Consider the following 26280-nt stretch of genomic DNA (forward strand, 5'->3'; position numbering starts at 1 on the left):
AATTTTCAAACAAAATCAAACAATTTTAAATTTTAAGTCAAATCATAAAAAACGAGAAAATAGAGTTTTGATCTGGTTTTGATTACAATTTAAACTTATTAAATATAATCTACTTCCAAATATTTTGTACTTAATAAATAATATGTAAATTATAATCATTTAGTATATGGAATGAATAATAGATTGTTGTGTAAAATGAACAATAAATTGAAATAGTCTCAATAGTTTATAATATAACATTTGCATCCTAATTTTTTATGTTATCTTCAGTTTCTTAGAGGTGTGATTGCCATTTTTTAATCTACCAAATTGAATTTTAAATATGCAAAAGACCCTCAAGCTTTTTTGGATTTTTAAAACTCTCCAAAAAATTCATCAACAACCCTAACATTTTAAATATTATAATTCGCCTTGAAACATACAATTATACATCATTGACACCATTATTTATACATATATTACTATTTTTAAAAAAATTTTAATTAGAATTATTATAAAAAAAGAGATACAAAAAGTTATTTAATAAAACTGGGAAACAAAGTATTATTAAATTTTTATTTATTTAATTTTTGCATTTTCAACCATTTTATAAAAAAATATTTATAGATTTTTTTTAACAAATTTAACAACATTATATAAAGGAACCTCAACTCAAATTCGAGAATTTTAATGTGCACTTGGCATGGCAAGACTTGAATAAAAGAAAAGAGAAAGTAAGTTGGAGTGGGTCGGTGTGGTTCAACAAGGGCATCCCTAAGCATTCATTGGTTACTTTGACAGCCATTAAAAGTATACTAACCATTACGGACAAACTTTTGGGGTATGGTCTAGTTCTCATGATCCTTGTTGTTTTTGTGATGGTTTTGTGTTGAATCCCTTTGACCACATTTTTTAATTGTGACTACAGAGCTGTTTGATTCTTAAACAATAAAAATTATCTTGTAATCTTTTTTATTATTTATATTATTTTATTTGATTTATCAATAATAAAATATTATAATAATCTTATTTATCAATAATAATATAATAAATAATATAAGTAATAATCTGATTATCACATTCATCTTATGTATTAAAAAATTATCAAGATAATCTTAATTTTATTATAGTTATATTCTTATTAATTAAATTTTTAGGGTAAAAAACTTTATTTTCAATTAATATAACAAGTAATATAAAAAATATTTTAGAATAATTATACTCAAGGATATTTAAATAAAATAATTTGTTAATATTATTTTATTACCTCTAATCAAACACAATAATTATTTATATCTATCAAATTTTATCAAAAACAGTAATAATTTATATGCAGTAATCTTCTAAGTAATTTATCTTTAAGGTAATCTTTTAATTATTATAATAAAACATTACCAAAATGGAACGCCTCTAGGTCAAGCTTGGAAGGAGTATATTAAGCTTATATCAAAGAAGGTCAAAAGACTTATTCTCACCTAAGACTTAATGTATTTCTAAACTCTCACATGCGAAGTTTTTAAAACTCAAATATCTATTATTCAGTTAAAATTTTTAATTACAGTTAAAGATAAAAATATTATTAGAATAAAAATATAAAAAAAATCTCTAGAGACCAAAATTTTTTCATCTTTGGTGATAAAAGAATTTTTAAGAAAAAATTATCATTTTTTAAATTTTGAATAAGAGAAATTATTATATTTTTAATTTAAGGGAGAAAATATAATAAAATTTTAATTTTTTAAATATTTTTTATTAAATAATATTTTTATCATTAAAAGTTTGAGAATACACTGACCCTTGGATGGGAATAAGTCTTTTGGCCTATCAAAGAATTGAAAAGGTAACAAGTTGTAGGGAATATGAACTTTATTTCTTATATTTGAAATTATTCCCCTTTCCTGGGGGAGGTGAAACAAGTCCTCCAAGTCTAGTTAGTCTCTTTATTTAGCTGTTCCGGTTGCAGGTTTTCTCGTTTGGTAGGATATCCTTCCACTGGGCTGTGTATATTCGTTTTAAAAAAAGGACTTCCTCATTCCGCGAGCGGTGGACCCAAAACGGCACTAAACAAAACGTGAACACATGACGGCTCAATTCAATTGCTGCGAAAAGAAAATAAAATTACCAATTCTGCTGCAACCATGCCGGTCTCGGGTCTCAATCTTAAATTGACCATGGCTTCTCCCTTCAGCATCAACTCTTGCAAACTGGTGCGCCACATCCCCACCGCCACCACTCCCCCACCACCACTAACCCCAACACGCACTAATTGCACGAGGAAAACACTCTGCGCATACTTCCCCCCCGCGGCGCACGTTATCTCTCTCCCTGGTTATAATAGAAACCCTCCTTTCCTTTTTACAATGTTTCGTGGCCGCAAAACTCGCTTCTCCTCTTCTACTCCCACTCCTTCGCCCCCCCTTAATAAAGCCGGCTTTCCCGGGTCAAATCTAAACCCCAATCATCCTTCCGGGTCCGGTGCAGTCGCAGACATGGATCCGGATAACGATAAGACCGTTCATGGTGGAGATTGGTACGGTAAACCAACGCCGTCACCGTCATTGCATCAACGACAGCAACAACAACCACCGTCTTCTAAGTTGCTGACGTTGCCTACTATCTTAACCCTTGGTCGCGTTGCCGCCGTGCCGCTCCTTATTGGCAGTACATTTTTCTTCTTCTTCTTAATTTTAAATAAATTAACGGCAATGAATATTTATTTGTAAATTTTGACGGAATTATTGCGTTTACTATACAGCTAGATCTAATCGACGCTTCCTAGTTTGTTTATGAATCAAGTAATATTACTTAGATAAGATGTTTGTTAATCTTGATCACTTGCATGGTTTGATATTACATGATGTTTTTGAAATTTTATTTGTTTAGGTGAATTTTCTGAATCATGTTTATGGATTGCTTATAGCGCCTCAGAAATTTGTGAAATTGAATTTAATGCCAAGACTGTGTATTGGATGATACTAATATGATAATTTTTCTCTCTAGCCTTTCATGTTGATAGTTGGTGGGGAAGGACAGCGACGACAAGTATTTTTATTGTTGCTGCAATCACAGATTGGCTTGATGGTTACCTTGCTCGCAAGGTATATATTTTTTATTCATATATAAATTATAGAGGAGAAGTAAAAACGTTTTTAGGTTTTTTTTTATGTTATTGATTATGGTGCAATGGTTGAATATGTTTCAGATGAGATTGGGCTCGACTTTTGGTGCATTTTTGGATCCAGTAGCCGATAAGGTATGGTTTATTTTTGTAACCAAATATTAAGTTTCTGGTTTTAACCAGTCAAGTTAATATCGGTTGTTGGTTAAGTTGTGAGAACTATTATATTTGGTCTTTATGCATCTTAATGTAGCTCATGGTTGCTGCAACATTGGTCTTATTGTGTACGAGACCTTTGGAAATATCAGCATTTGGGGAAGTTCCATGGCTATTGCCTGTGCCTGCAATTGTAATAATTGGTAGAGAGGTACTATGCATTATGAATTATTTATCATCTCTCCATAACCACCAATGGATAAATTTTGTTTGTCTATTTGAGATGAATGTACTACAAAAAGTTTTTTGAAACGATAGGTCGTGCATGTGTTTCCTTGCTGCCTGTTTCATATTATAGTTTTGGTAATTTAGCCTCAAAATTTCCTTTTAGCTTCTTTTTGGTGTTTGATCTATGAAGCTTTTGATTTTTAGGTGCAAATAGTGATCTTTAAGAATAAGGTTTCCATGCTATTTAAGTCACTGTTGCTGAAGTTTTTGTGATCTCCATTATTTGTAAACACATTGCAAATATCAATTCTCAGCAATTTTATCAATGATGAATCCATTGCATTCTCACCCTGCCCCTTTCCCCTCTCCCTCTTTTGAAATAATAAAATATAAATGTGACATGACCATCCTGTTTATGCTTTCGTAAATTTTTGTAATGAGCCTTGTCGGTTTGTGTCTGTCTTTGTGCTGATGCATTTCGGTTCCAACATCTTGTGTATATTCACACTGAAAGCCATTTAAATCAGTTTCTCAACTTCTTGTAGATAACCATGTCTGCTGTTAGAGAATGGGCTGCTTCTCAGAATGTTAAGCTTTTAGAGGTTTGTTTTTCCTCCCTCTGAAGTTGGTTCATTATCTCTTAAATTTCCATAACATAACAGCTTTTGAATCTTTTTTACCCTTAGGCAAAGGGTTGATTATTAACCACAGATTACAATATTGTTTCTAAGTTGTCACTTGTTCCTTTTAGGCTGTTGCGGTAAATAAACTGGGCAAGTGGAAAACTGCAACACAGATGATTGCACTAACCATCCTTCTAGCCACTCGAGATAGCAGGTACATCATCTTTTTCTACAATTGAGATGAAAGTAGTTCTCTGAAGAGAATTTATGAATTATAGCATAACATGTTTTCTTGTATCATTTTGTTCTTATGCAGTCTTGGGGAGCCCTTGTATCTTGTAGGTTCTGGTGTTGCTTTGCTTTATCTCTCAGCAGGGCTTTCCTTGTGGTCTTTAGCTGTGTATATGGGGAAGATATCAAAAGTGTTGCTCAAGTAGTTCAGTTGACTCTCTGCTTTATACTAGCTATCATATAACCCTAAACCCTAGGTTTGTGCAGAGGTGCTTGAGGTATTTCCAAAACCGTTTCTATCATTGTCTTTCCACATTGAAGCAGGGTTCTCTTCTGATAAGCATCAAGGGGAAAAAAAAGTTCTTTTCCACAGTTTGTGCATATATTAGTTACTTCAAAGTACAGATACAGTTTGAAATCTCTGATTCTTCCCTCAATTTCGAGGAGTCTAATTGTGTAGCTGTCAAAACAAGTTAGTTTCACCATCTCTATTTTCATGTTCTTATCCAATGGGTGGTTCCATTGTTGGAGAGAATTTGAGGGCATACTGGGTGCAAGAAGCGCATTGTAGGTAGTAATTTTACCTAAAATGCAGAATTGGAGTTGAAAGAATTTGTTCTAGCTGAATATAGGAAGTGATAAACTTAAATACCATCGATAAATCTAACAACTTTAGATTATTTTTTTAGATATATTGGGAGTTCCTGATACACAAATACGAGGCTGATTGTGATTTTATAGGACTTTCATTTCTTATTGTATTTATTAAGCACATTCTCCCTGGTTAGCAAAGGAATCTTTTATATGAGTGTTACAACTGAGATTATGTTGCTAGTTTATTGAATTCAGGGTTGGATTCAAGTTGAGGTGAGCTCGAGCTCACCAAACTCCTCTCAAGATTGTTCAAGCTTGGCTCGCATGAACCCAATGTTTGGTTAAATATTTTTGGAAACATTTGTCTAGATAATTTATATGCAGAGCAGGTTTCATCATTGTTATGGTAGAGGTCCGAAATCTTTCATTTGGATCACGCAGACTTGGGCTAAGCCTGCAAAAGAGATACATCAAGAAAGGAGATCATCTACTTTGTCATCTCTTTATCCTAACATTTGCCAACATTTATGAGAAAGTAGCATGAATTCTCCCTCGGCCACCTCAAAAAGCTCAATTAGATGATATCTCAACAAACTTATTTGTATAAACTGAAGTAATGGTTTGTGACTGGGTACCACTTCAGTTTTATATAAGTTTATATATATAGTATTATTCATCTACGAGAATATGAAAACAGGCAAAAATTCTAGTTTATTTAGTATTTGCAAAACTCTTATGATAGAATGAACTGATTACTGCATTGTTTTATGTCACTGGCAATTGTCGAAGAAGTTTCTTGTCTTTATTGGTAGAATCAGTTTCTGGTGCTATAATGAATATACAAGTTTTTCTCACCAGACTGGATTTGGAAAGAGCATTTTCTAGTAATAAAATGAAGCACCCACTGCAGTCGAGGGTTATAAACAAAACTGGTATTAGAAAGAATAAAATTATGCGTACAAGCTTATTTGTATAAACTGAAATAACAATCTGTTATGGATGATGTGATTATTTTTTTTTTTTTTAAAGTCAGAATATCTCATTTCTCTTTTGTTCGCTGCTTCACATGGTGCAGAGCTCACAAGCCTCATTGCAATACCCTGCATTCAAACGGATAAGATAGAAAAATCTTAACTGGCCGTACAACATATCTATGTGAAGTTAAAATAGTTTGCCATGCAGTGATGCAGTAAATACAAGAAACACTCTGATAAAATGTTTCCATGGGGGAAAAAGCTTACAGGACAGATTAACTGAACTTGCCATTCGGCATATCATACACGTTAACATTAGCAATACAGCCAAGACTACCTTCAAACTTTAACTCGAAATAGAAAAATCCGAGATATGCTATAAATTGTTTATGTAATAGAGATAAAGAAACAGAGAATGCACTTGTTCTTATAGCATTTCCTATCATCCAACCCAACATCACTTTTATCCTTATTAACAATAACCAACAAAAACACACATATAACTTAAAACTATAAATAGAAATCCTACGTTGGGTGGATGGTTGTGGACAATGTCCACTGCCTCCTGGTTGCTTAGGTGCTCCCATAGGTTATCGATGCAAATATAAGAAATTGATCTTCAGAGCACAGTTCCTGCACCAATATCGTCAGCTCCGCTATAAGGATTGGCTTATCGTAGGGCTCTGGCACTCTGAACTTAGGAAAAAGAGGCTCTCTGTTAAACTCTGCCTTCTTCAGATAGGCATCACCAATGGACCTTGAAATCTGTAATTCATAGCAAAGCTCTATCAATACAGTACCTATTGTGCATTCTAGTCGTGACACCAGTTAAAAAATTTCAATCATACTTATTGTAATGCAGAAATCATTTCCACCAATTACACATATCAAGAGAAAAAGTAAGAATAAAATGAAAAAGGAATTCATCTTTTCAGATGTCATGAACTATACTTGACTTTGTTAGCATGCATTATCGGTCCAAATATGATGAATATCTCAAATATCCTATTTGTTATGAATCAGCCTGACATCATTCAATGATATCAGATGATGGCAGGAACAAGTGAAAGGACCTTGTTGATAAATCGATGATTGCAGGCGGGTCTGAACTAGACCGGAGTTACTGAAAAGAAAACAAACTAACTTACCCAGTTGCCATTGCTGCTGATACTCTCCCTCTGCGGCTGCCTTTTCTCATTGAAACAAGTGAGTATTTCTGAAGTTGGTGCAGTGAAGGCGAGTATGAAACTGAATTATCAAGAGGGAAACTTGAAACTGAATTATCAATAGGAAGAGACTAATGATATTCTTTCAGGGAGAAGAAAGAGATCATGAAACTGAATTATTGAACATTTTTGCAGAGAGTGAAACTGCCACTTCAAGTATAGCAGAAGACTGTTTTCGGATTTATCAGATTACCACTGGTCATTTTTGCATAATTTTCCAATCTAAATTTTCTAAAATACATTACATTATTCTCCACATAATTATCATTCCAGCCAAGCTTGAATACAAAATAATTGTAGAGACATTGTAGGTTCAAGCGGATTCATCATACTGATTATGGGGCCTTGGCATTGAGAGTGAATACTCACTCTTCATAGCTGAATCAAATTACGTGTTTGGTTGGGTTTGGATATAATTAAAAATGAGATTATGCCAATAAGGGTATTTTATTAAAGTAAATAAATAATTATTATAAAATCAAGATCATTTTAATAATTTTTTAATAAATATAAAAGTAAAAATTAGATAATTCGTTACAGCATCAAAATTTTTTATTATTGATAAATAAAATAAAATAACATCAAGTATAAATTTGAATACATAAATAAGGCGCCCTTTATAATTCAGTTCTGTTGTTCATGCAATTACAAAGCCAATCCTAATTAAAACATACAATCTCCACTTTTTCTTTCAATAATCTCAACACTGAGTTTCAGTAACAACCTTACAGTTCCGGGTAATCCACACACGCTGGGCATATGGACACGTGTATGATATATACAACCTTCAAACACACAGAACCGCAAAACTATTCCAATTCAGATTCATCAAACAACTGAAGCAAACACAAGTTTGCTAGAAACTGAATTAATTGCTGAGTTTAATTACCTTGTTTCACCATCAAAGATTGAAGGAGGGTCTGAGCTAGAGGCAAAACCTCTTGAACAACACTGCAAAACAACACTTAAACCTCTAAGTCTCAAACCCACTTCTACTTTTTAATTTTCAAATAAAAAAACCTACTTACCTGGTGGCCATTGTTGCAAATATACAATTTCTAACTCTGGGTTTCTTGAGAGGTAACCTAGTTGGGATATTTGTTATATGTGGACCAATAATGCATGCTGACAAAGTCAAGTATAGTTCATGACAACTGAAAAGATGAATACCTTTTTTCTTACTTTTTCTATTGATGTGTTATTGGTGGAAATGATTTCGGCATTACAATAAGTATGAATTTTTTTTAACTGGTGTCATGATTAAATGCACAAGAGGCACTCTATAGATAAACCTTTGCTATGAATTGCAGATTTCAAGATCCATTGGTGATGCCTATCTAAAGAAGGCAGAGTTCAACAGAGAGACTCTTTTACCTAAGTTTAGAGTGCCAGAGCCCTTCGATAAGCCAATCCTTAAAGCGGAGCCAACAATATTGGTGCAGGAACTGTGCTCTGAAGATCAATTTCTTATATTTGCATCAGATGGCCTGTGGGAGCACCTAAGCAATCGGGAGGCAGTGGACATTGTCCACAGCTATCCACGTAATGTAGGATTTCTACTTATAATTAAGTTGTATGTGTGTTTTTGTTTTTCGTTGTTTTTAGGGACACAACTGATGTTGGTTGGATGATAGGAATTGTTGTAAGAGCAAAAGGCATTCTCTGTTTCTTTGTCTCTATTACATAAAGAATTTATAGCATATCTCCGATTTTTCTATTTCAAGTCCAAGTTTGAAGCTAATCTGTCCATGTTAATGTGTGCAATATGTTGAATGGCGAGTTCAGCTTATCTGCCCTGTAAGCTTTTCCCCCCGTTGAAACATTTTATCAGTGTTGCTTGTATTAACTACACATAAAGATGTTGCATGGTAAGTTCAGTCATGAATTTCTAGTTTTTAATTTCTATGGTAAGACTTCTTGCTTTCAGGTCACCTTCAATGGTGATATATACTGAATAGGCAACAAAATGAACCACAATTCACAGGTTGTAGCTTCACCAAGTGGGTAATAAATATTCTTTATGTTCTTCAGGCATCAGTTGAGACAAGATTTTACTCACATCCATCAATCAACAAACAAATTCAATAGAAAAATTTTCACGGGCATTTCATCCGTCTAACCACCGTCCACAAAGTATCTTAACACTATGAAAATAAGTTTCCAAGATTTGAGGCTATACAATGAATTTCCTTTTTTCTCCAAAAGTCCAATCTTTGAGAAAGGTTGTTTTCATACAAGTGAGGAATACAAAAATGAAAGGATGCTTAGAACCTCTTGACTTATGTGTCGGCATCTCCACACACACCACCACTAGCTCCTTTAACTGAAAGCACTGGGCCGTGCCAGGAACTGCGACTGATCATATAGGAATCAATAAACAAAACTATGACAGTGATATCATCATGAAAATGTCTCCTCACCCCGCAATCAATTTTCTTCAAGTCAGAGTATCTCACTTCTCTTTTCTTTGCTGCTTCACGCAGTGCAGCGCTCACAAGCTTCCTTGCAATGCCCTGCATTCAAATGGATAAGGTAAGAGTATGTTACCTAAAAACTAGAAAACTCATAACTGGACTTACCATACAACATATTTATGTGTGGTAAATACAAGCAACACTCTGATAAAATGTTTCCATGGGGGAAAAAAGCTTACAGGGCAGATAAACTGAACTTGCCATTCGACATAATGCACACATAACATTAGCAATACAGGACAGATTAGCTTCAAATTTTGGCTTGAAATAGAAAAATCAGAGATATGCTATAAATTCTTTATGTAATAGAGACAAAGAAACAGAGAATGCCACTTGTTCTTATGACATTTCCTACCATCCAACCCAACATCAGTTGTACCCTGATTAACAATAACCAACAAAACACACATATAACTTAAAATTATAAGTAGAAATCCTACATTACGTGGATAGCTGCAGACAATGTCCACTGCCTCCTGATTGCTTAGGTGCTCCCACAGGCCATCTGATGCAAATATAAGAAATTGATCTTCAGAGCACAGTTCCTGCACCAATATTGTCGGCTCCGCTTTAAGGATTGGCTTATAGAAGGGCTCTGGCACTCTAAACTTAGGTAAAAGAGGCTCTCTGTTAAACTCTGCCTTCTTTAGATAAGCATCACCAATGGATCTTGAAATCTGCAATTCATAGCAAAGCTCTATCAATAGAGTACCTCGTGCATTTAATCATGACACCAGTGACAAAAAAATTCAATCATACTTATTGTAATGCCGAAATCATTTCCACCAATAACACATCAATAGAAAAAGTAAGAAAAAAGGTATTCATCTTTTCAGATGTCATGACCTATACTTGACTCTGTCAGCATGCATTATTGGTCCAGATATAACAAATATCCCAACTATCGTATTTATTATGAATCGGTCTGAAATCATTCAATCATATACCATACTATGTCCAAGCTGATAACTCAAATTCCTTATTCAAACATTTTAGCTTGGTAGTTCAAAGAACTTATCAGCACAGAAAATTCAATGCAAACACATAATGTACAAAGATGAATTTAAGAAATGAAACCAAGCGTAGGATGATAAACCAATGAAAAATAAACTAATGTCTATTATAAAGCCCCCAAAAGTCACCTGTATGATACCCTTCACACGCCAAACTTTGTGCTTTAGAACAACAATCTGTGGATCATTGGGATGCAATGACTGCAATTCCTTTCTCACAGATTCTATACTTGCATTATGCTCATTTGATAACTGAACAGCCTTGACCTCTTTAACATTATTTCCCAGTCTTCCTAATACCACCCTAGAATCACCTGCATTAGCAATGTATAGCATTCCACTACAGATAATACCTACCAAACAACATGAACCAGAGGAGGCAATCTCCGGCTTCCTTAGCCACTGCTGCTCCACTAGAAAAAGGAATTCCTCTTCTGTTGCTAAAAATGCTCTAGTGATAACATCAGCAGACATCCCATCACTTTCAGCTGTAAACTCTGCATCATGAATAGCTGTCAAGTCAGTGAAAATATGCATTAGCAGTCTAAACGCTGGAAACAAAAACTGGGGAGGAAAAATGTCTGTGAAACCAAAAAAGAAAGGGTGAGAGAGTAAATTTAGAGTCAAGCCACCAACAACATTCAAAATTAGTTTCATTTAGTTATTCAAGCAGTAGTTCCATGAATACTGACACTCAACATGGACTATGCACTTACAAAATGGTACAATATCTTGCATCTTTCTTAAATTCATATGGTCAACAGCTACAAGCTTTATTTGAGCTCTACATATGCATATTGCAGGTTAGCTCATGATAATTTATGTATTTCATTTTATTCACCAACAGAAATTCAAGCACAAGACAATGAGTAAAACGTTTCTCAAGCTTGTGAAACCACAGATGCATTAGTAAATATGTTCTCAGTTCGTAAAAAATATAAGAATCTAAATTCAGTTCAGCTTTCCATTAAGCTGTGGCAACCAGATATGATTGCCTTAAAAAGAGAAAGGGGCAGAGAGAGAGAGAAAGAGAACATCACATATTCAAAAAGGAGTATCTAAAATCTCAAGTTATGATTTATACTTCCTCTCCCTTTCATAGCATACGATTTGACCAAATGGATGCAATGTGACAAAGGAGCCAATTGTGTACTAGCATATTACATGAACTCAAAGTGTATACAGAATAGACTTTGTTACACTGAACACGAGGAAGAACAACATACTCTTGATATTGTCAAAAAGGTGTTGATTTACAAACTGAGCAGCATCTGGACCTCCATGGCCATCATAAATACCGACAAAAATTCCTTGCGGCCCTGATTCATGCAAACTCAAAGGTCCTGATTCTAATTGACTATGGTCTTCTAACTGACTATTAGCTTGAACTACTGCCATAGAAAATTCCCCACTGCCCTGGTGTTCTGAATCTCTGTACCACAACAATCCATCTACCTGACTAGAACCTTCTCCATCACTAGAATTTTCATCCTCAACCACAGGCTTCCAACAAGGTGAAACAATTTTCAAAATTGTAGCTGACACCATCACTTACATATTATCATCCAAATGATCCAGCAATCAAATTATTCATCAACTCAATATTAACAACTTTACACAAACACAGTTTCAGTTCCGCTCTCTTCTCAATGTTTAACCCCAAAATATAAGTTTCACATAACAAAGACACATTGATGGATGCAGACAACATTAATCTGCACAAAGGGTAAACGATAAATCAGTCAACAGGAATAAATCAAAACACAGTCACTATCAATCCATACACGCATTAGAAAAACAAAACAAACGCAATTAGAGGTCAAAATAACAGAGGGATCTGAACAAAACTTGCATAATATGAATTTTAGACCAAAACAATCGACATGAACCTAATGACCTTAAAGGCAAAAACAAGTTGATGGGTAGGTCCAGTAATAATCACAGAACAAATCTGCGCAAAGAAACGATAAAACAAAGAGGTGGGTATGTTCCAAAACTTGAAAAAAAAAATTACAGAAAACAAAAAAAGAAAACCAATATGGCACAAAGATATCAATGGGACTATAATCAAATTGCACAAGAGAATCATCCAAATACACCAAAAATTATTAAACCAAAAAAAAAAAAAGAGGCGATATTTTCTAACATACCTTGTGAATCAAAAAGAGAAATTTGGATGATCCTCCAATTTATAACCTTAAATCCAAAAACCCATCATTAGATATGCCCTAAAAGTAACAATCAAACAAAGAGCCAATCTTCGAAAGTGTTTACAAGTCTTGGCGTTTTGAAAAAGAAAGAAAAGTTTTTTTTTTTTTTTAAAGGATAGATCTAGAAATACAGAAAGAGATTGAAACTAGGATTAACAAGTTGTGATGGCTTCTTTTGTTGTGCAAGCAAAATAGAAGAAGAAGAAAATTACACAAGAAGAAAACTTCCGTTTGGAAATACCCATGAAAATTATACAACAAAATTCTTCGGAGGTATTTTATTCTTTTTGCTGGAAATTTAAGTTTTTTGTTCGGTTTTCTAATTTATTGCCTGGGGTTTTGACTTTGACCTCCAACAAACCACCATTTTAGGCAAGCTTCGCTCATCTTCTCTTCTCCTAAATATGGCAAAGTGAAAAACGTCTTTCCCTTTGAAAAATTAAAAAGCATTTTGGGAGTTTTGTTTTTCACAAAGGTCTTCGACATCTAGAAAGGCGAATCACAGTGTCCCACCGAAATTTTGGAAGAATTATTATGTGACCATTAAGTTTTTAAAGTTTATTTTCTGATCCGTTTGCTAAATTTATTAATAAAATCTCTTAACTTTTTTTTATACAATTGGTGAAAATACAAAAATATATTTTATCTTAATAAAGTTGAATAATAGTTTTGTACCTAAAAATTTATAATTTTTTATTCATCTCTAAATAATAAAAAATTATAAACAAGACTAAAATTTTATTCTTATTTTACGTCAATTGTTCTTTTTTTATTGTTACCATCTTTACATCATCATCAATTAGAGACGTCAATGGGCTGGGCCGGGCCAGGCCGGGCTGACTTCAGCTCGGTCGTTGGGCTAATGGGTCGAGCCCAGCCCGAGTCCCAAACAGTAACGGGTCTTCGGGCCGAGCCGGCCCTTTAAAATATCAAGGCCCAAAGCCCGGCCCATATACTAACGGGCTTTAAATGAGCCGGGCTGGACTTTATTAAATAGGCTGGGTCGGGCCTTATTAAATGGGTCAGGCTGGGCCTTATTAAATGGGTTAGGGCGTGCCTTATTAAATGGGCCGGGTCGGGCCTTATTAAATATTTAAAAAAAGTTTTAATTAAAATTTTTAAACACAAATTATTTTTTAATTATTAAAATCGAGGACAATACCCCGAATATTTTATTTATAATCTCTCACTTATGGCGGAGGAATACCGTGGTTACATGATAAAAAATATTATAAATTTCGTGAAAAGGAAAGTCTAACCATGCTGTTAATTTTTGTCTGAACAATATTACGTATACATAATTTTGGATATATAAATAATATTATTTTATTATTAATTTAAAATTATTAACTTATATAATAATACATTATCTTTAACCTTATTTACATACTTTTATATATATATATATATATAGAGTTTTATTGATCTTATAAATTTTCGCATTCATAAATTGAATCTAGATGTATTATCTAGAAGCATACATGCATTCTGTGCAAAATCGTTTTCTCTCTTATTTTAGCATGTGAAATCAACAATCTTAATTTAGACTGATTATTGGAACACATACATCTTCAATCAATCATCAATAATTTCAACAAAACAGCCTACCAAAACCGTACATCTTTGTATAAATCTTAATTCTTTTTTTCTTTTTCAAAATAAAATATATATATATATATTTTTTATATCTATATATCAAAAGGGCCAAAGCCAATAAAAATGCAATTCAAAGTTATGCAACAGAATCGTAAATACATATGGAGAATTTGCAGCCTCAAACATTTTCTTATTTTCACCTTCTGCCATTTGCACCTTCTGCTATTTGGCAGAATTTGCTTCTGCTGCCTTGCGGCAGAATACTGAAAAAAATTTATAAAATATATATATATATATATATATATATATATAAACAGTATCGTATCGGGCCGGGTCTCCATTGGGTTTAATATTAAAGCCCAAGGCCCGGCCTAGTAAGCCCATGGGCCTGGCCCGGTTGCTACAGTACCGGGTCGGGCTTTGTCGTGCCCGAGCTTTTGCTCGTGCTTCGGGCCGGGCCTCCATTCGACCCGGCCCAATTGACGTGTCTATCATCAATTAATCTTTCTTCTCTCAAAGATTACATTAATGTTAGTTTTTATTATCATCACTATCTCATTGCCTTCTCTTTATTTGTCAATTTCAACTCTAACAAGTTCTCTCTCTTTGATCGTTTTCTCACAACTCACATCTAACTCATAATTCATATCTCACTCTTCGATCTCCTTCCCACTTTAATGACTTCATCTTCATCAATTCACTTTAATCCACAAACTCATATCTCCTTCTTCGATCTCCTTCCCACCTCAATGACTCCTCTTTTTAATCTTTGTTGATTCTCCCACATTTTCATTATATAAATTTTCGCTTTTGTAATGTCTTTTGACAATCAAGAAATGAAAAAGAACATATATATATATATATATATGTGAAAATAAAACAACAATTTGTTTGTATTATTAAAAATATAAATTATATTAACTTTATTATATATTATATAAAGAGAAAAAAATATGTATGATCCACTAAAATTAACTACTAACTTTTTATTGACGGGAGAGAAAATAAAATTTTCAAACTTAATAAATCAAAAACCGTTTTAAGAAAGTTAGGGTGGGAAATTCATTCAGCCCATAGTAAATTATAGTTGTTTCGGCCCCACCCATCATATTTCTAGTACTGTGTATGTGCAAATGTAAATAAGAATAAATAACTTATCTTAGAATATATATGTCATAGTCTTTTACCCTTTTTAAACTATATATTAAAATAATAAAATTATAAGTATATATTTTTAATATATAATTTAAATATAGATAATATTTTATTACATAATATATATATATATAGTTAGTTCAAAGATAACTTTTGTAATTAATTCCTCAATCCGAATTAGCTCTTGGTTCATTGAAAATATACGATAAATTGTATAATTCAATTTTCTATCAAAATTATTCAACTTAGAATTCAAGTCTTCAATTTTATCTACGATAGTATCCAATAAACTTATCTCAGATTTATTTTTAATATCATTATAAAGTAATATTTAATTACATAATAACATATAAATTGTATACTTAAATTGTGTACCATATATATATATATATATATATATATATATATATATATATATATATATAAATTCCTTATATTAAAATTGCAGGAGTATAGATTATTCAATAAGCATCACAAACAAAAGGAAGATCCATAAGATTCAAAATGTGTTTTATAAGGTGTTTTTATCCTCACTTTTACTAGAGGTTATGCCTCTTTCATTAGTAATTTTATATTTTATTGACAGTTGTATTTATTTTTTATCAAAGAGAATAAATTTTGTTAGATACAATTTTGACAATTTGTGCATACCATTTGCTTTTTTTATGGAATATTATGGTTGATATGAATTAATTTGGTAAGTCATTTCTACATTACTTAAAGTTTATTTTCAAATATTTTTTTAGGATCATATCCCAAGGTTTGTTTGGTTTTCAATTAATAAATATTTTCTTAATAATATATTTTTTATTATTTATATTATCTTATTTAGTTTGTTAATAATAAAATATTATAGTAGTTTTTTATTATCAATACTGATACGATGAGTAATATAGATAATAATTTAATTAATATGTTCATTTTAGATGTTAAAAAATTACTAATATAATCTTGATTTTATTATAATTATATTCTTATTTATTTATTTTTAAGATAAAAATAATTATATTTTTAATTAATATAACAAATAATATAAAAATATTTTAAAATAATAATACCCAAATATATTTAAATAAAATAATTTATTAATATTTTTTATTACTTTTAATCAAATTCAATAATTATCTTTAAATTTTAATAATAATATATTATCTCATACCAAACACCCCTCAAATATGATGTATACAAACTTATCTTATCCCTCTTCACCATCTTTTGGTGGGCCTAATTTCCTAGATTTTTTTTAAAATGCCTTTTTTTTACCCCCTATGTGTTCTATCAATGTTAAACTCATCCATTTACTTTAAAAAGTACTAAAAATACATTTATTGTCAAAGATAAGGGTCCAAATGATTTGCATACTCTATTATTATAAAAAAATAAAATATTAATATAAGATAAATTACTTAGAAATTAGTGAATATTAATTATCATTATATTTGATAAATTTTAATAAATATAAACAATTATTATATTTAATTTAAATTAATAAAAAAATATATTATTTTATTTAAATATTATTGGTATAATTATTTTAAAATACTATTTATATAATTTGTTATATTAATTAAAAATAAAAATATTTTTATTATAAAAATTAATAAATAAGAATTAAATTATAATAAAATTAAGATACTTAAGATAGAAGTGACGGTAATTCAATTATCCTTTATTTTATTAAACTATCCCCAATCCTAATTGAAGATTAGCAAAGTTACTCTACCTCTCCCTCACTTACCAACTCAACATATATTGTAACCTTGGGAGCCAAAGAGAACAATATAAAAATATAGGGTAATTTAGAAGGGTTGTAAAAAGCAAGAATTCATTGCTTCGAATTATAATACTTGCCGTTTGTTTCTATGATCTATCTAATTTGTGTTAATATCGAATTAGAATTGAATCAAACTTAAACTTAACTTAGATGAACCCAAACTCACTGGGTCTGTCTTAAGGATGTTTGAGCTTAACCCATTTGAACAAATTTGACTTAAATTCAATCCTAATTTGCAGCACTCCTCTGACTAACACTACACTCAGATTATCATCGACTCAGCCCAAACACAAGTTCACAGTCTGCTCGTGTTTAAACTCACTATCTATACAGTCAAGCACCAGGGATTCCGACCATTTCTCCACCGGAAAAAGCAAACCACCCTAACCACCCTAATTTATCAAGGGTATTGCTCCTACTCAAACTGAGATTGAGACATGTTGCGCAGCTACTGCTGAACAGCTCACCATAACAAGCTGGTGGTGGATTACAAAGGTGGAGCATAAACATGCTCAATGTAAATGGAGTCTTAAATAAAGTGCTTTTTGATCATTCAGACATAACACTATAGACAAAACTAATAGTTTGGAAGATATAAATAAGGTGAAATTTCATCCTTGCTTAGAAATAGTAGAATATTAAAACTTTCAAGGGTTAACAAAATTGATAGAACATTAAAATTTTCAGATAGAACACCTGAGTTCGAGTTTCTACCACGTTTGTAAAACCTTGTAAAAAATTACTTACCAAAAAAAAAAAAAAACAAGTTTTTATTCAAGCAAAAGAGAGAAATAAATCCTCCTAAAATGAATTCCACTGAGATGGACACAATAACAACTTAAACTTCTGGTCATATCAGACAGGAACCAACTACACAGAATTATAGTAACCTATGTTACAAAAGAATCATGGTATATTTCAATCAAGGAAAACAGTGAAACCAAAAAATAAGAATGCAAAATTCAAAGGTATGAAACTATTATTAACAGTATGCCTAATTATCCAAATTCAATCATAAGTAAATAATAGCTAACAATCAATTTAGCAGGAATTCGTTCATTGTATCGGGGCTGCCAAGGAGGTCAAAATGTTTATTACCTAAAGAGTCTTTCAATATTGTTATTTGGCCTTCCTTTACAAGTATGTCATCATCAAGGGACTCAATCTTTTTCCTCAATGCATTAACCTCCAAGTTCAATTGCATATTCTTCTCACTGTATTGCTTTACTTCATCCCACATCATGTCTCTCTCCTCTGAAACTTTCGGCAATATACCCTTAATGATATGTAGTTCCTTGGAAGAATCTTGGAGGTCACTTTGAAGCTGGCCTATGCTCTCATCCTTCTTCAGTATCTGTCGGCACAAAATTTGAGTTCAAGAATTACTAATGGAAATCATTGCAAAGATCAACTAGGAGTTGTGAGGACATTCAAAAAGTGAAAATATATATATAAGATCACACTATTGAGATAGAATAAAACTTTCACAGAGATTAGCCAGATTGAACTTTATAAGTAGTAAAAAATGATTACCTGATTTTCAAGATCTTTCAACTTATGGGTCATACATGAAATGTTGTCCAAGGCATTTTGGGCTTCACACCGCAGGATGTCATTACCTCTGACAGCCGTTGCCAGTTCAGCTTGCAACTGCTGCACTTCCAACTCTTTAGAATACAGTTTCTCTCTTAATAGATTTGTTAACAGTGTCTCTGCTTTGAGCTCAGATCTTATGTTCTCCTATACAAGTAAAAGTACACATAAGTAACAATAAAAGTCAACATCAAGGCATTTTGATGCATCAAGTTAAATAAGTATATTCAAATGTAACAAAAGACAAAAAACTTATGTAACATTCTTGATTACCTCTGGAGTTTGATTATTCATCTTTCCTGAGCAATCAGCCTCAGTATTTAAAAACTGACATTTTGAAGCAACCAGATTGGATTTCTCATGCAGTAAACCAGACATAGTCTGTAAACTCCTTGTGAGGCTTTCAATTCCACGCTTAAGGCTCTGAATCTTCATGTCAGATTCAACAATAAATTGCCCATCTAAACCATTCTTGATAGATTCTATACCCTGTTTATTGTCTTGAAGTTTGCCTGATTTCCCTTTAATGAACTCCAGTAGCTTAGGACACAATTCAGCACTCTCATTCAACATCGATAGTCCTTGATTTTGCAAACAGCATATACGCATCCACAATTCCTTATCCAGCTTAATGGTTAAAGCACCACTCTCTTGTCCATTGTCTTTTAAGCGATGTAATAAGGTTATATTCTCATTTCGAAGAGAATTGACCTCAAGCCTATAAGATTCAGCCTCCCTTCTCAATGATAGTTCAACTCCTGTCAACCTCATTTGCTCCATTTGCAATCTGGCCACATGCCTATCAAACTTCTCCGAAGGTTTCTTATTTTCAATTCCTTCACTAAATTCTTCTTGCAATGCCGCAATTGTCTTCTCTTGTTCACTACATGTTCTCAGCAATCGAGTAAGAGATTTTTGCAATTCCTTGCATTCCATTTCCTTATCTTTAAAATTCCTTTTAAAGCAGTCTAAATCTTCTTCTGTTGCTCTAAACTTCTTTTGCAATTCAGAAAGACTTCCTCTTAGATCCCGATTTTCCTCACTGCACTCTTGAATTCTTATATTGAGGTCCTTAAGTTGCTTCTCAGAGTGGGTTATCATGTTTCTACTCTCTGTTTCCCTTTCTTTAAAAGAAGACACTTTCCTCTGGAGGGAGACATTGTGCTCCGCAAGCTCCCTAACTCGCTCCCGAAGCCTATGCTCTTCCATTTGATATTTCTCAAGCTTCAATGACCACTCACTTGACCTTCTGTCTAACTCCTTCTCCAATTCCAACTGCAACTCATGCTTTTCTTTCCCCAGTCTTTGTGTTTGTGACTCCACATCTGCCTTAACCAACCTAAGTTCTTCCTTGGTAGAAGCCCTTTCTGCAATTCTAGACTGTAGAAGACCAGAAACCTCATATGCCAAGCTGAGCTTCTCCTCAGTTAATCTTTTAATGGTTTGAATCAATGTTGACACATCAAACCCACAATCACGAATAAAGGTTTCCTGCTCAAGTTCTTCAGAAAGTACCAGGACCCTCTCCTCAGCTTCTTTGGATCTTCTTTGTAAGTTCACATCTACATCTTCTTCTATATCAATAGTGTTAAAACCTTCACAATTATCACCAGGGAAACAATTTTGCTTCTGAAAAACTAAGAAATCATCTTTGTGATATCCATTTACAGTTTCAGAAGGTTCATCCAATGAATAACTTCCCCGAGCAACCACATCTGAGTTTGAATCAGAGCACCTACTGAAGGAACCACCATAAATTTCTTCAATAGTTATTGGAACACCATGGTCAAATTCCTTTGCATGTGATCTGGGAAGAACATGAGTTTGGGAGAGTCTCTCAACCACATTCTTTGCAAGTCTCCTAGGAGATTCATGCCCAAAACCATTCTCCACCCAATCCCTAGATGAGAAATAGAGACTAGTGTCTTTAGCATCCCTAAATGAATGAGACTTACCTTTGACATTATCTGTTGGTGAAGCAGGGGTCGCATACTGAACTCTTGGGGGGAGCCTGCAGCCACCATTTACATTACCAGAATAGTTCCTCTGTGAAGAACTGTTTGTAGGCCCACTCCTTTCCTGATGCTGTTCTCCATCAATGTAACGGTCCAAAATTTTAGTTGAAACATTACTTGAGGACAAGGAAGAGTTTCCTGATGAATCATTGTGACTTCTGGATGACCCAGAAGAACCTGGCCTCTCTGTTCCAGGTGCACTTTGAATGGGTGACACTTCAAATCGATTTTCCCAGGAATGCCTCTCAGGTGTAAGAGCCCTATACCGTCTGGCATGGACACAATGAAATACAGAGTCTCATAGACTAATTTTACAAAAAGAGGGTGAAAAAAGAGGTAGTTACATTATTTACATTCAGACTCATAAAATACAACTCTCACGAAGAAATTCTACTCTAAAATATAATTAATGAAATCACTCACCCTGATGAACGACTGGATTGCTTAGGAAAAATATCAGTAGTACTACTAGAAGGCGATCTACTCTGATCAGTTGCCCTTGAAAAATTCTTCTGTCCCATCCCATCTGCAAAAAGTGCTGTTGATGACAGCGAGCGGCTCCTTCTAAGAGCTGAACTGGCACCGCAGCACTCGCCATCAAATTGTTGCTTCCCGGATTTTGACAAAAAGCCCCTTGAGCTTCGGAAACTGGTCTCAGACTTGTCAACAGCTTGATTGTTCACCCCACTTCCCGGTGGGTTTTGGTTCTGTTTCTCGCTGTGAACTTTCTTTTCTGTTGATGGTGGGGAAACAGAGTTGTTTCCACTCCTAGAGGAAGATTTGAAAAAAAATAGCTTCTTCATCTGTATATCATAAAGAGATGCAATTGCTCATGAATATTTGTGTTTCTCCCAATCTTGAAATTCAGGATATGATGAGGGCTTCACTAAACCTGAAGTTAAATTATCCAGCCAAGTTAGTTTAAAATAAGAGAAAAGGAAACTAACGCATACAAACATGATTGAGAACACTAAAAAGAAGTGACAGGTAAGAGCAAAGCAGAGAAAAATAAATTTTATTCAGAAACAAGTACAAACAGCTCATCTCAAATTCATTATACTGAGCTTAAATAGCTAATTTGAATAAAAAGAAGCATGCAGTTATGTGATGATAATTATGAAACGAACCTGAAGACCTCCAATTAATCAAAGATGGAGTCAAGATACGAGGGTAATTAAATTTCTCAAAAAGAATAAATAAGAAGGTACACATAACCAAGAAACAAGAAAAGCTGTTATCCTAGCACTTATGACTGAAAATTATGGCAAAATAACCTCATAATCATGTTTGCAATATGAAAAATACAGAACTGCCAAAAAACATCTACAGAATAGAAGCCATCTGCAAAAACAACAACCAGAGCCTGAAGAATAAAAAACTAAGAAAATATTCTCATTGACAACCAAATCCATTTATGAAAATCAATATTAATTTACTGTCTCTCAACTGACTCATAGAAATACAAATATATATATATACACACACGCTAAATATTACCAAAACCTGCCCCGCCCGTGCCCCCAGCCCAAATGCGTAGAGCTTAGCTCAACATACATCATCGTAAGAAAACTATATTCATCATTTATATTCCTCGACTTTCTTTCTCAACAAAAATGTAAATTAAAAAAAAAAGAATTTTTTTGAACAGGTAAAGATTTCAGACCTCTTAGCCTATCATGGAGAATTCAGCCTTTAACAACTAGTTCAAAAAATAAACCAAACGTATATTAAAATATTTTTTCAAATTAAAAAACTAAACCAGAGTGAAATAACAAGACGTTAGAAACATTTCTGTCAGAGCTTCTGCTCCGATCCGATCTATTCAAAGAACACGGTAAAGATTAAGTTTAAAAGAACAAGTTACCCTCAACATTTCAATCAGTTCCTTGGAATCCCTATAAACCCTTTTCTTGATTGTATCGTCAAGCCAAACACCAAAATAAACAAACTGAAAGAGTTTGATCTGACACAAATAGGAATAAAAAAATGAAAAGGATCTAATAATAAAAAACTTTTAGCAATTCAACACACAAGAGGCCAATTAAATTAAAGATTTCTACGTTTATGCAATAGGAAGCAACAGATATCTGCAAGATAAAGCAAAAAAGAACAAGAATGAACACCGAATCAATACCTACAAGTACGCACGCTATAATAAATTTTAGCAAAAACAAAAGCCAAAAGACTAAACAGCAAGTGTCTGTTTAATTGCTGAGATATAGATCGAAAAGAAAAAAAAACTCAAACAATGTCAGTTAATTTTCTATTATTTTTTAATCCCAATGAAAACAAAGGACTAAATAGTTAATTCTCTGTTTGGTTGCTCAAAAACTGAGTGAAAAAGAAAATAAATTTTCGCATTTTCTTTACGAGAAAAAGAGTTTTTTCAAAAAAAGAAAAACAGCGGAGAAATGATAGTACATAAAACAAAAAACGTATGGTTTCAAATTGTCCCTCCTTTGACATTTTTTCAAATTTTCAAGGCAACCAAACAGATACCGAAAAACAAAAAATTAAAAAAAAAAAAACTTACAAGCTTTTCTACTCTGCTCTTGTACTTATGCAAACCAAAGCCAATAAATTTCAAACAAACAATATTTAAACCAGATGAATTTCTCTTTTTTCGAAAATTTAAAATTCAAAAAGTAATTAATTAACTTGGCTTCACCGTTCAAAAACTCTCTTAAAGAAAATTTCAAAATGAAACTTAAATATAATGAATTTAATTGACTGTAGTACAGCGAAGAGAAAGAAAGAGAATCTTACTCAGTCGTTGGTTCAACGGCGTCAAGCGCCGGCGACAACAGTATCAAAAAATATTTTGACGGGATAATGACGGCGACGGAGAATATTCTGCCGTCAAAAAGAATTTATGAACAGCGAGTGTGTAGTCTGTGTAATAGTAAAGAGTATTTTCTTCTACTCGTTTTTTAATTTTACGAAAAAAGAATACAAGGAAAAGGTGCTTACTTACTTTCCTTTCATCGTATAAATGTTTTTAAAAATTTTGTTACGCGGATAAAGCGGAAGGGGAGCGGGCGGCGGGAAGTGATTGAGTGCGGTCTAGTACAGAGAATTTGAAGTGGGTCCGGTAAATTTGAAAATGGAAAGCTGGAGCATGCGTTTGAAAATCAATGTGATTAAGAGCTGCGTTTGGTTTGGTTGGTCCCACGGTTTCCACGGGGATGAATTCATAAATAATAATATATTATTATATAATTAAATTAAATTTTATTTTTAATTTTTAATTATAAGTGTTATTAGGGCTAAAGTTAGACCTGGCCACGGTTCATGAATCGTCGGTTTCTGTTCGGAACCGCCGGTTTCAGTTCGGAACCGTCGGTTCACGGTTCGAAAACATAAAGACCCTAAACCGAAACCGTAATAGGACGGTTCGTCCACGGTTCGGAACTGACGGTTTCGATTCGAAACTGATATTGAACAGTTAATTCTAATACATGATCTTGATTTAATTTTTAAATTATTAATTACAATAATTGAAAATTAAAAGAAAGGCTTGGAATTAATTACAATAAATAAATTTAATTATATAAATAAATTATATGATTAATTATAAAAGATAATAAATAAATAATAAATAAAATTAATTATAAAAATAAATTCTATAATTAATTATGAATTGTATAAAAAAAATTGAAATTGAAATTAATAAAAAATTAAGAAAGAATTTAATTAAATTTAAGAAAATTTGATTGAATTGAAAGATTGAGAGAGTATTAAGAGTTTGAAGAATGAGAATGAAAGTTTGAAGGATTGAGTGAGAGAGTGGAGAGATTGAAATTTGAGAGAATGGAATTTGAAAGAGTATATATAGGAAAAAACTTTTTTGAAAAAAATTAAAAATAGGGGGGGTGAATTGAGATTAAGAGAAATTGCAGGGGATCCCCTGCAATTTTCCCTTCAAGCCAACGGTTCCTTGGGCTGGAATCGTTGGCTTTTTTAAAAAAATTCAAAAAAAATATTCAAATTTTTTCGATTCAGTACAGTAAACTGTCGGTTCATAAACCAGATGTGAACCGGCGGTTCACGATTCCAATTTATATAAACCGGAACCGAACCGTAGAACCCCGATTTTGGTTTCGGTTCAGTCTGGTTCCAGGTCTGCCGATTCTGATTTCGATTTTAGACAGGCCGGTTTAGGTCCGGTTCACTGGCCAAACCGGCCCGTGGCCAGGTCTAGCTAAAGTAATAGGGACATATGTGCGTAGAATTAGATGTGTTTGTAGTTAATTCAGGAAATATAAGTGAAATACTGATGTATTTTGACACTTGACGCAAGCTATTAGACATGTTTATAAGGATTTCAAAGCATGTTTTACCACTTAACATATAACTAAGTGCACCACGTAAGATTTTAGTTCTTGACTGATTTGGCATATGAGGTGGAAAAGTAAACATTTTAAACCAAAAGGGGTTATGATGGCAAGGGGGTAAGTGCAAGTTTTTTAGACTAATAAAAGGTAAATGGATTTAATCACTTGGTGCATAAATTTTTTTTTTTTCATATTGAATCATATTTTAGTCCTATCTATATCAGACGACATAACTTAAAATATTTTATCTAATATTGTCTTTTTTTTTTTCAAGGCAACCCTAAAATTGTAAATAGATAAACCAAAAAATATATTAATGGGATGTCTTATCAAATCACCTTTTTCCTAAAAAAAAAAAATTGTATATATTTAGGTACTAACTATGATTTACCTTATCATAATCTAATTTGATAATTTTTAATAAAAACTAAAGTAACATAATTTTGACCTGATTTTATTAATACTAAAGTTGACTTTTCAAGTTAGGCCAAAAGACATATTCCCACAAACACCTAAGCTTTGATGTAAATCTAATTAATTCTTAAAAATTTAATTTTTCATGAATAATTAAAATTAATAAGAATAGTTAATTTTAATAGTAAAATTATTATTTAATTAATAATATATTAAAATAATAAAATATTATCTATTTCTTTCTTAGGTTTATAAAACTAATAATTTTTTTTACGAATAAATTTTGAAATCTTTATTATCCCGAAGGGGTCGTTTGGTTCCAGATTTTGAAGATTATTTTAGTAATTTATCTTTTATTCTCTTATTTGATTTGTCAGTAATAAAATATTACAGTAATCTTCTATTATCAATGTTAATGTGATAAGTAATATAAGTGGTAATCTGATTACCACATTCACCTTAGGTATTTAAATATTACTAAGGTTAGGTTTAGAAAACTAATAATTTTTTTTACGAATAAATTTTGAAATCTTTATTATCCCGAAGGGGTCATTTGGTTCCAGATTTTGAAGA

At 32.6% G+C, this 26280-nt stretch overlaps 4 protein-coding genes across 14 annotated transcripts; 1 reads left to right on the top strand and 3 right to left on the bottom strand.

The window, feature by feature from the left end:
- The first annotated feature begins 1908 nt into the window (after nucleotides 1–1908).
- LOC123228185 (CDP-diacylglycerol--glycerol-3-phosphate 3-phosphatidyltransferase 1, chloroplastic-like) lies at nucleotides 1909–5702 on the top strand. Of its 2 annotated transcripts, XM_044653478.1 has the most exons (7): nucleotides 1914–2640; nucleotides 2980–3077; nucleotides 3182–3232; nucleotides 3351–3464; nucleotides 4027–4083; nucleotides 4233–4318; nucleotides 4421–5702. In XM_044653478.1, exons 1-7 carry the CDS (start codon nucleotides 2118–2120, stop codon nucleotides 4539–4541), a joined length of 1050 nt encoding a protein of 349 aa, XP_044509413.1. In that variant the 5' UTR covers nucleotides 1914–2117; the 3' UTR covers nucleotides 4542–5702. The 2 variants fall into 2 exon arrangements, with proteins under 2 accessions (XP_044509414.1, XP_044509413.1); XM_044653479.1 differs by lacking the exon at nucleotides 3351–3464 and having other exon boundaries at nucleotides 1909–2640.
- Nucleotides 5703–6114: 412 nt separating this feature from the next.
- LOC123227860 (probable protein phosphatase 2C 28) lies at nucleotides 6115–9097 on the bottom strand. 2 transcript variants are annotated; one of them, XM_044652984.1, is made up of 5 exons: nucleotides 8504–9097; nucleotides 8019–8080; nucleotides 7854–7914; nucleotides 7052–7151; nucleotides 6115–6668 (listed from the first exon to the last, which is right to left on the bottom strand). In XM_044652984.1, the coding sequence occupies exons 2-5, from the start codon at nucleotides 8029–8031 to the stop codon at nucleotides 6477–6479; spliced, it is 366 nt and encodes a 121-aa protein (XP_044508919.1). In that variant the 5' UTR covers nucleotides 8032–8080; nucleotides 8504–9097; the 3' UTR covers nucleotides 6115–6476. The 2 variants fall into 2 exon arrangements, with proteins under 2 accessions (XP_044508919.1, XP_044508918.1); XM_044652983.1 differs by having other exon boundaries at nucleotides 8158–9097.
- A 96-nt stretch (nucleotides 9098–9193) lies between these two features.
- Nucleotides 9194–13201, bottom strand: LOC123227859 (probable protein phosphatase 2C 38). 6 transcript variants are annotated; one of them, XM_044652982.1, is made up of 6 exons: nucleotides 12767–13200; nucleotides 11843–12331; nucleotides 10746–11128; nucleotides 10044–10280; nucleotides 9550–9642; nucleotides 9194–9478 (listed from the first exon to the last, which is right to left on the bottom strand). In XM_044652982.1, exons 2-6 carry the CDS (start codon nucleotides 12162–12164, stop codon nucleotides 9449–9451), a joined length of 1065 nt encoding a protein of 354 aa, XP_044508917.1. In that variant the 5' UTR covers nucleotides 12165–12331; nucleotides 12767–13200; the 3' UTR covers nucleotides 9194–9448. The 6 variants fall into 6 exon arrangements, with proteins under 6 accessions (XP_044508917.1, XP_044508915.1, XP_044508912.1 ...); XM_044652980.1 differs by having other exon boundaries at nucleotides 9194–9484; XM_044652977.1 differs by having other exon boundaries at nucleotides 9194–9642; nucleotides 13039–13201.
- A 5111-nt stretch (nucleotides 13202–18312) lies between these two features.
- On the bottom strand, nucleotides 18313–23897 carry LOC123228467 (cingulin-like). Of its 4 annotated transcripts, none has more exons than XM_044653910.1 (5): nucleotides 23726–23897; nucleotides 21383–21851; nucleotides 19218–21228; nucleotides 18885–19091; nucleotides 18313–18705 (listed from the first exon to the last, which is right to left on the bottom strand). In XM_044653910.1, the coding sequence occupies exons 2-5, from the start codon at nucleotides 21760–21762 to the stop codon at nucleotides 18388–18390; spliced, it is 2916 nt and encodes a 971-aa protein (XP_044509845.1). In that variant the 5' UTR covers nucleotides 21763–21851; nucleotides 23726–23897; the 3' UTR covers nucleotides 18313–18387. The 4 variants fall into 4 exon arrangements, with proteins under 4 accessions (XP_044509845.1, XP_044509846.1, XP_044509847.1 ...); XM_044653911.1 differs by lacking the exon at nucleotides 23726–23897 and adding an exon at nucleotides 23094–23293; XM_044653912.1 differs by lacking the exon at nucleotides 23726–23897 and adding an exon at nucleotides 22824–23073.
- Between the last annotated feature and the right edge of the window lie 2383 nt (nucleotides 23898–26280).

This window comes from Mangifera indica, chromosome 10 (assembly GCF_011075055.1).
Source record: "Mangifera indica cultivar Alphonso chromosome 10, CATAS_Mindica_2.1, whole genome shotgun sequence".
NCBI classification, from domain to species: Eukaryota; Viridiplantae; Streptophyta; class Magnoliopsida; order Sapindales; family Anacardiaceae; genus Mangifera; species Mangifera indica.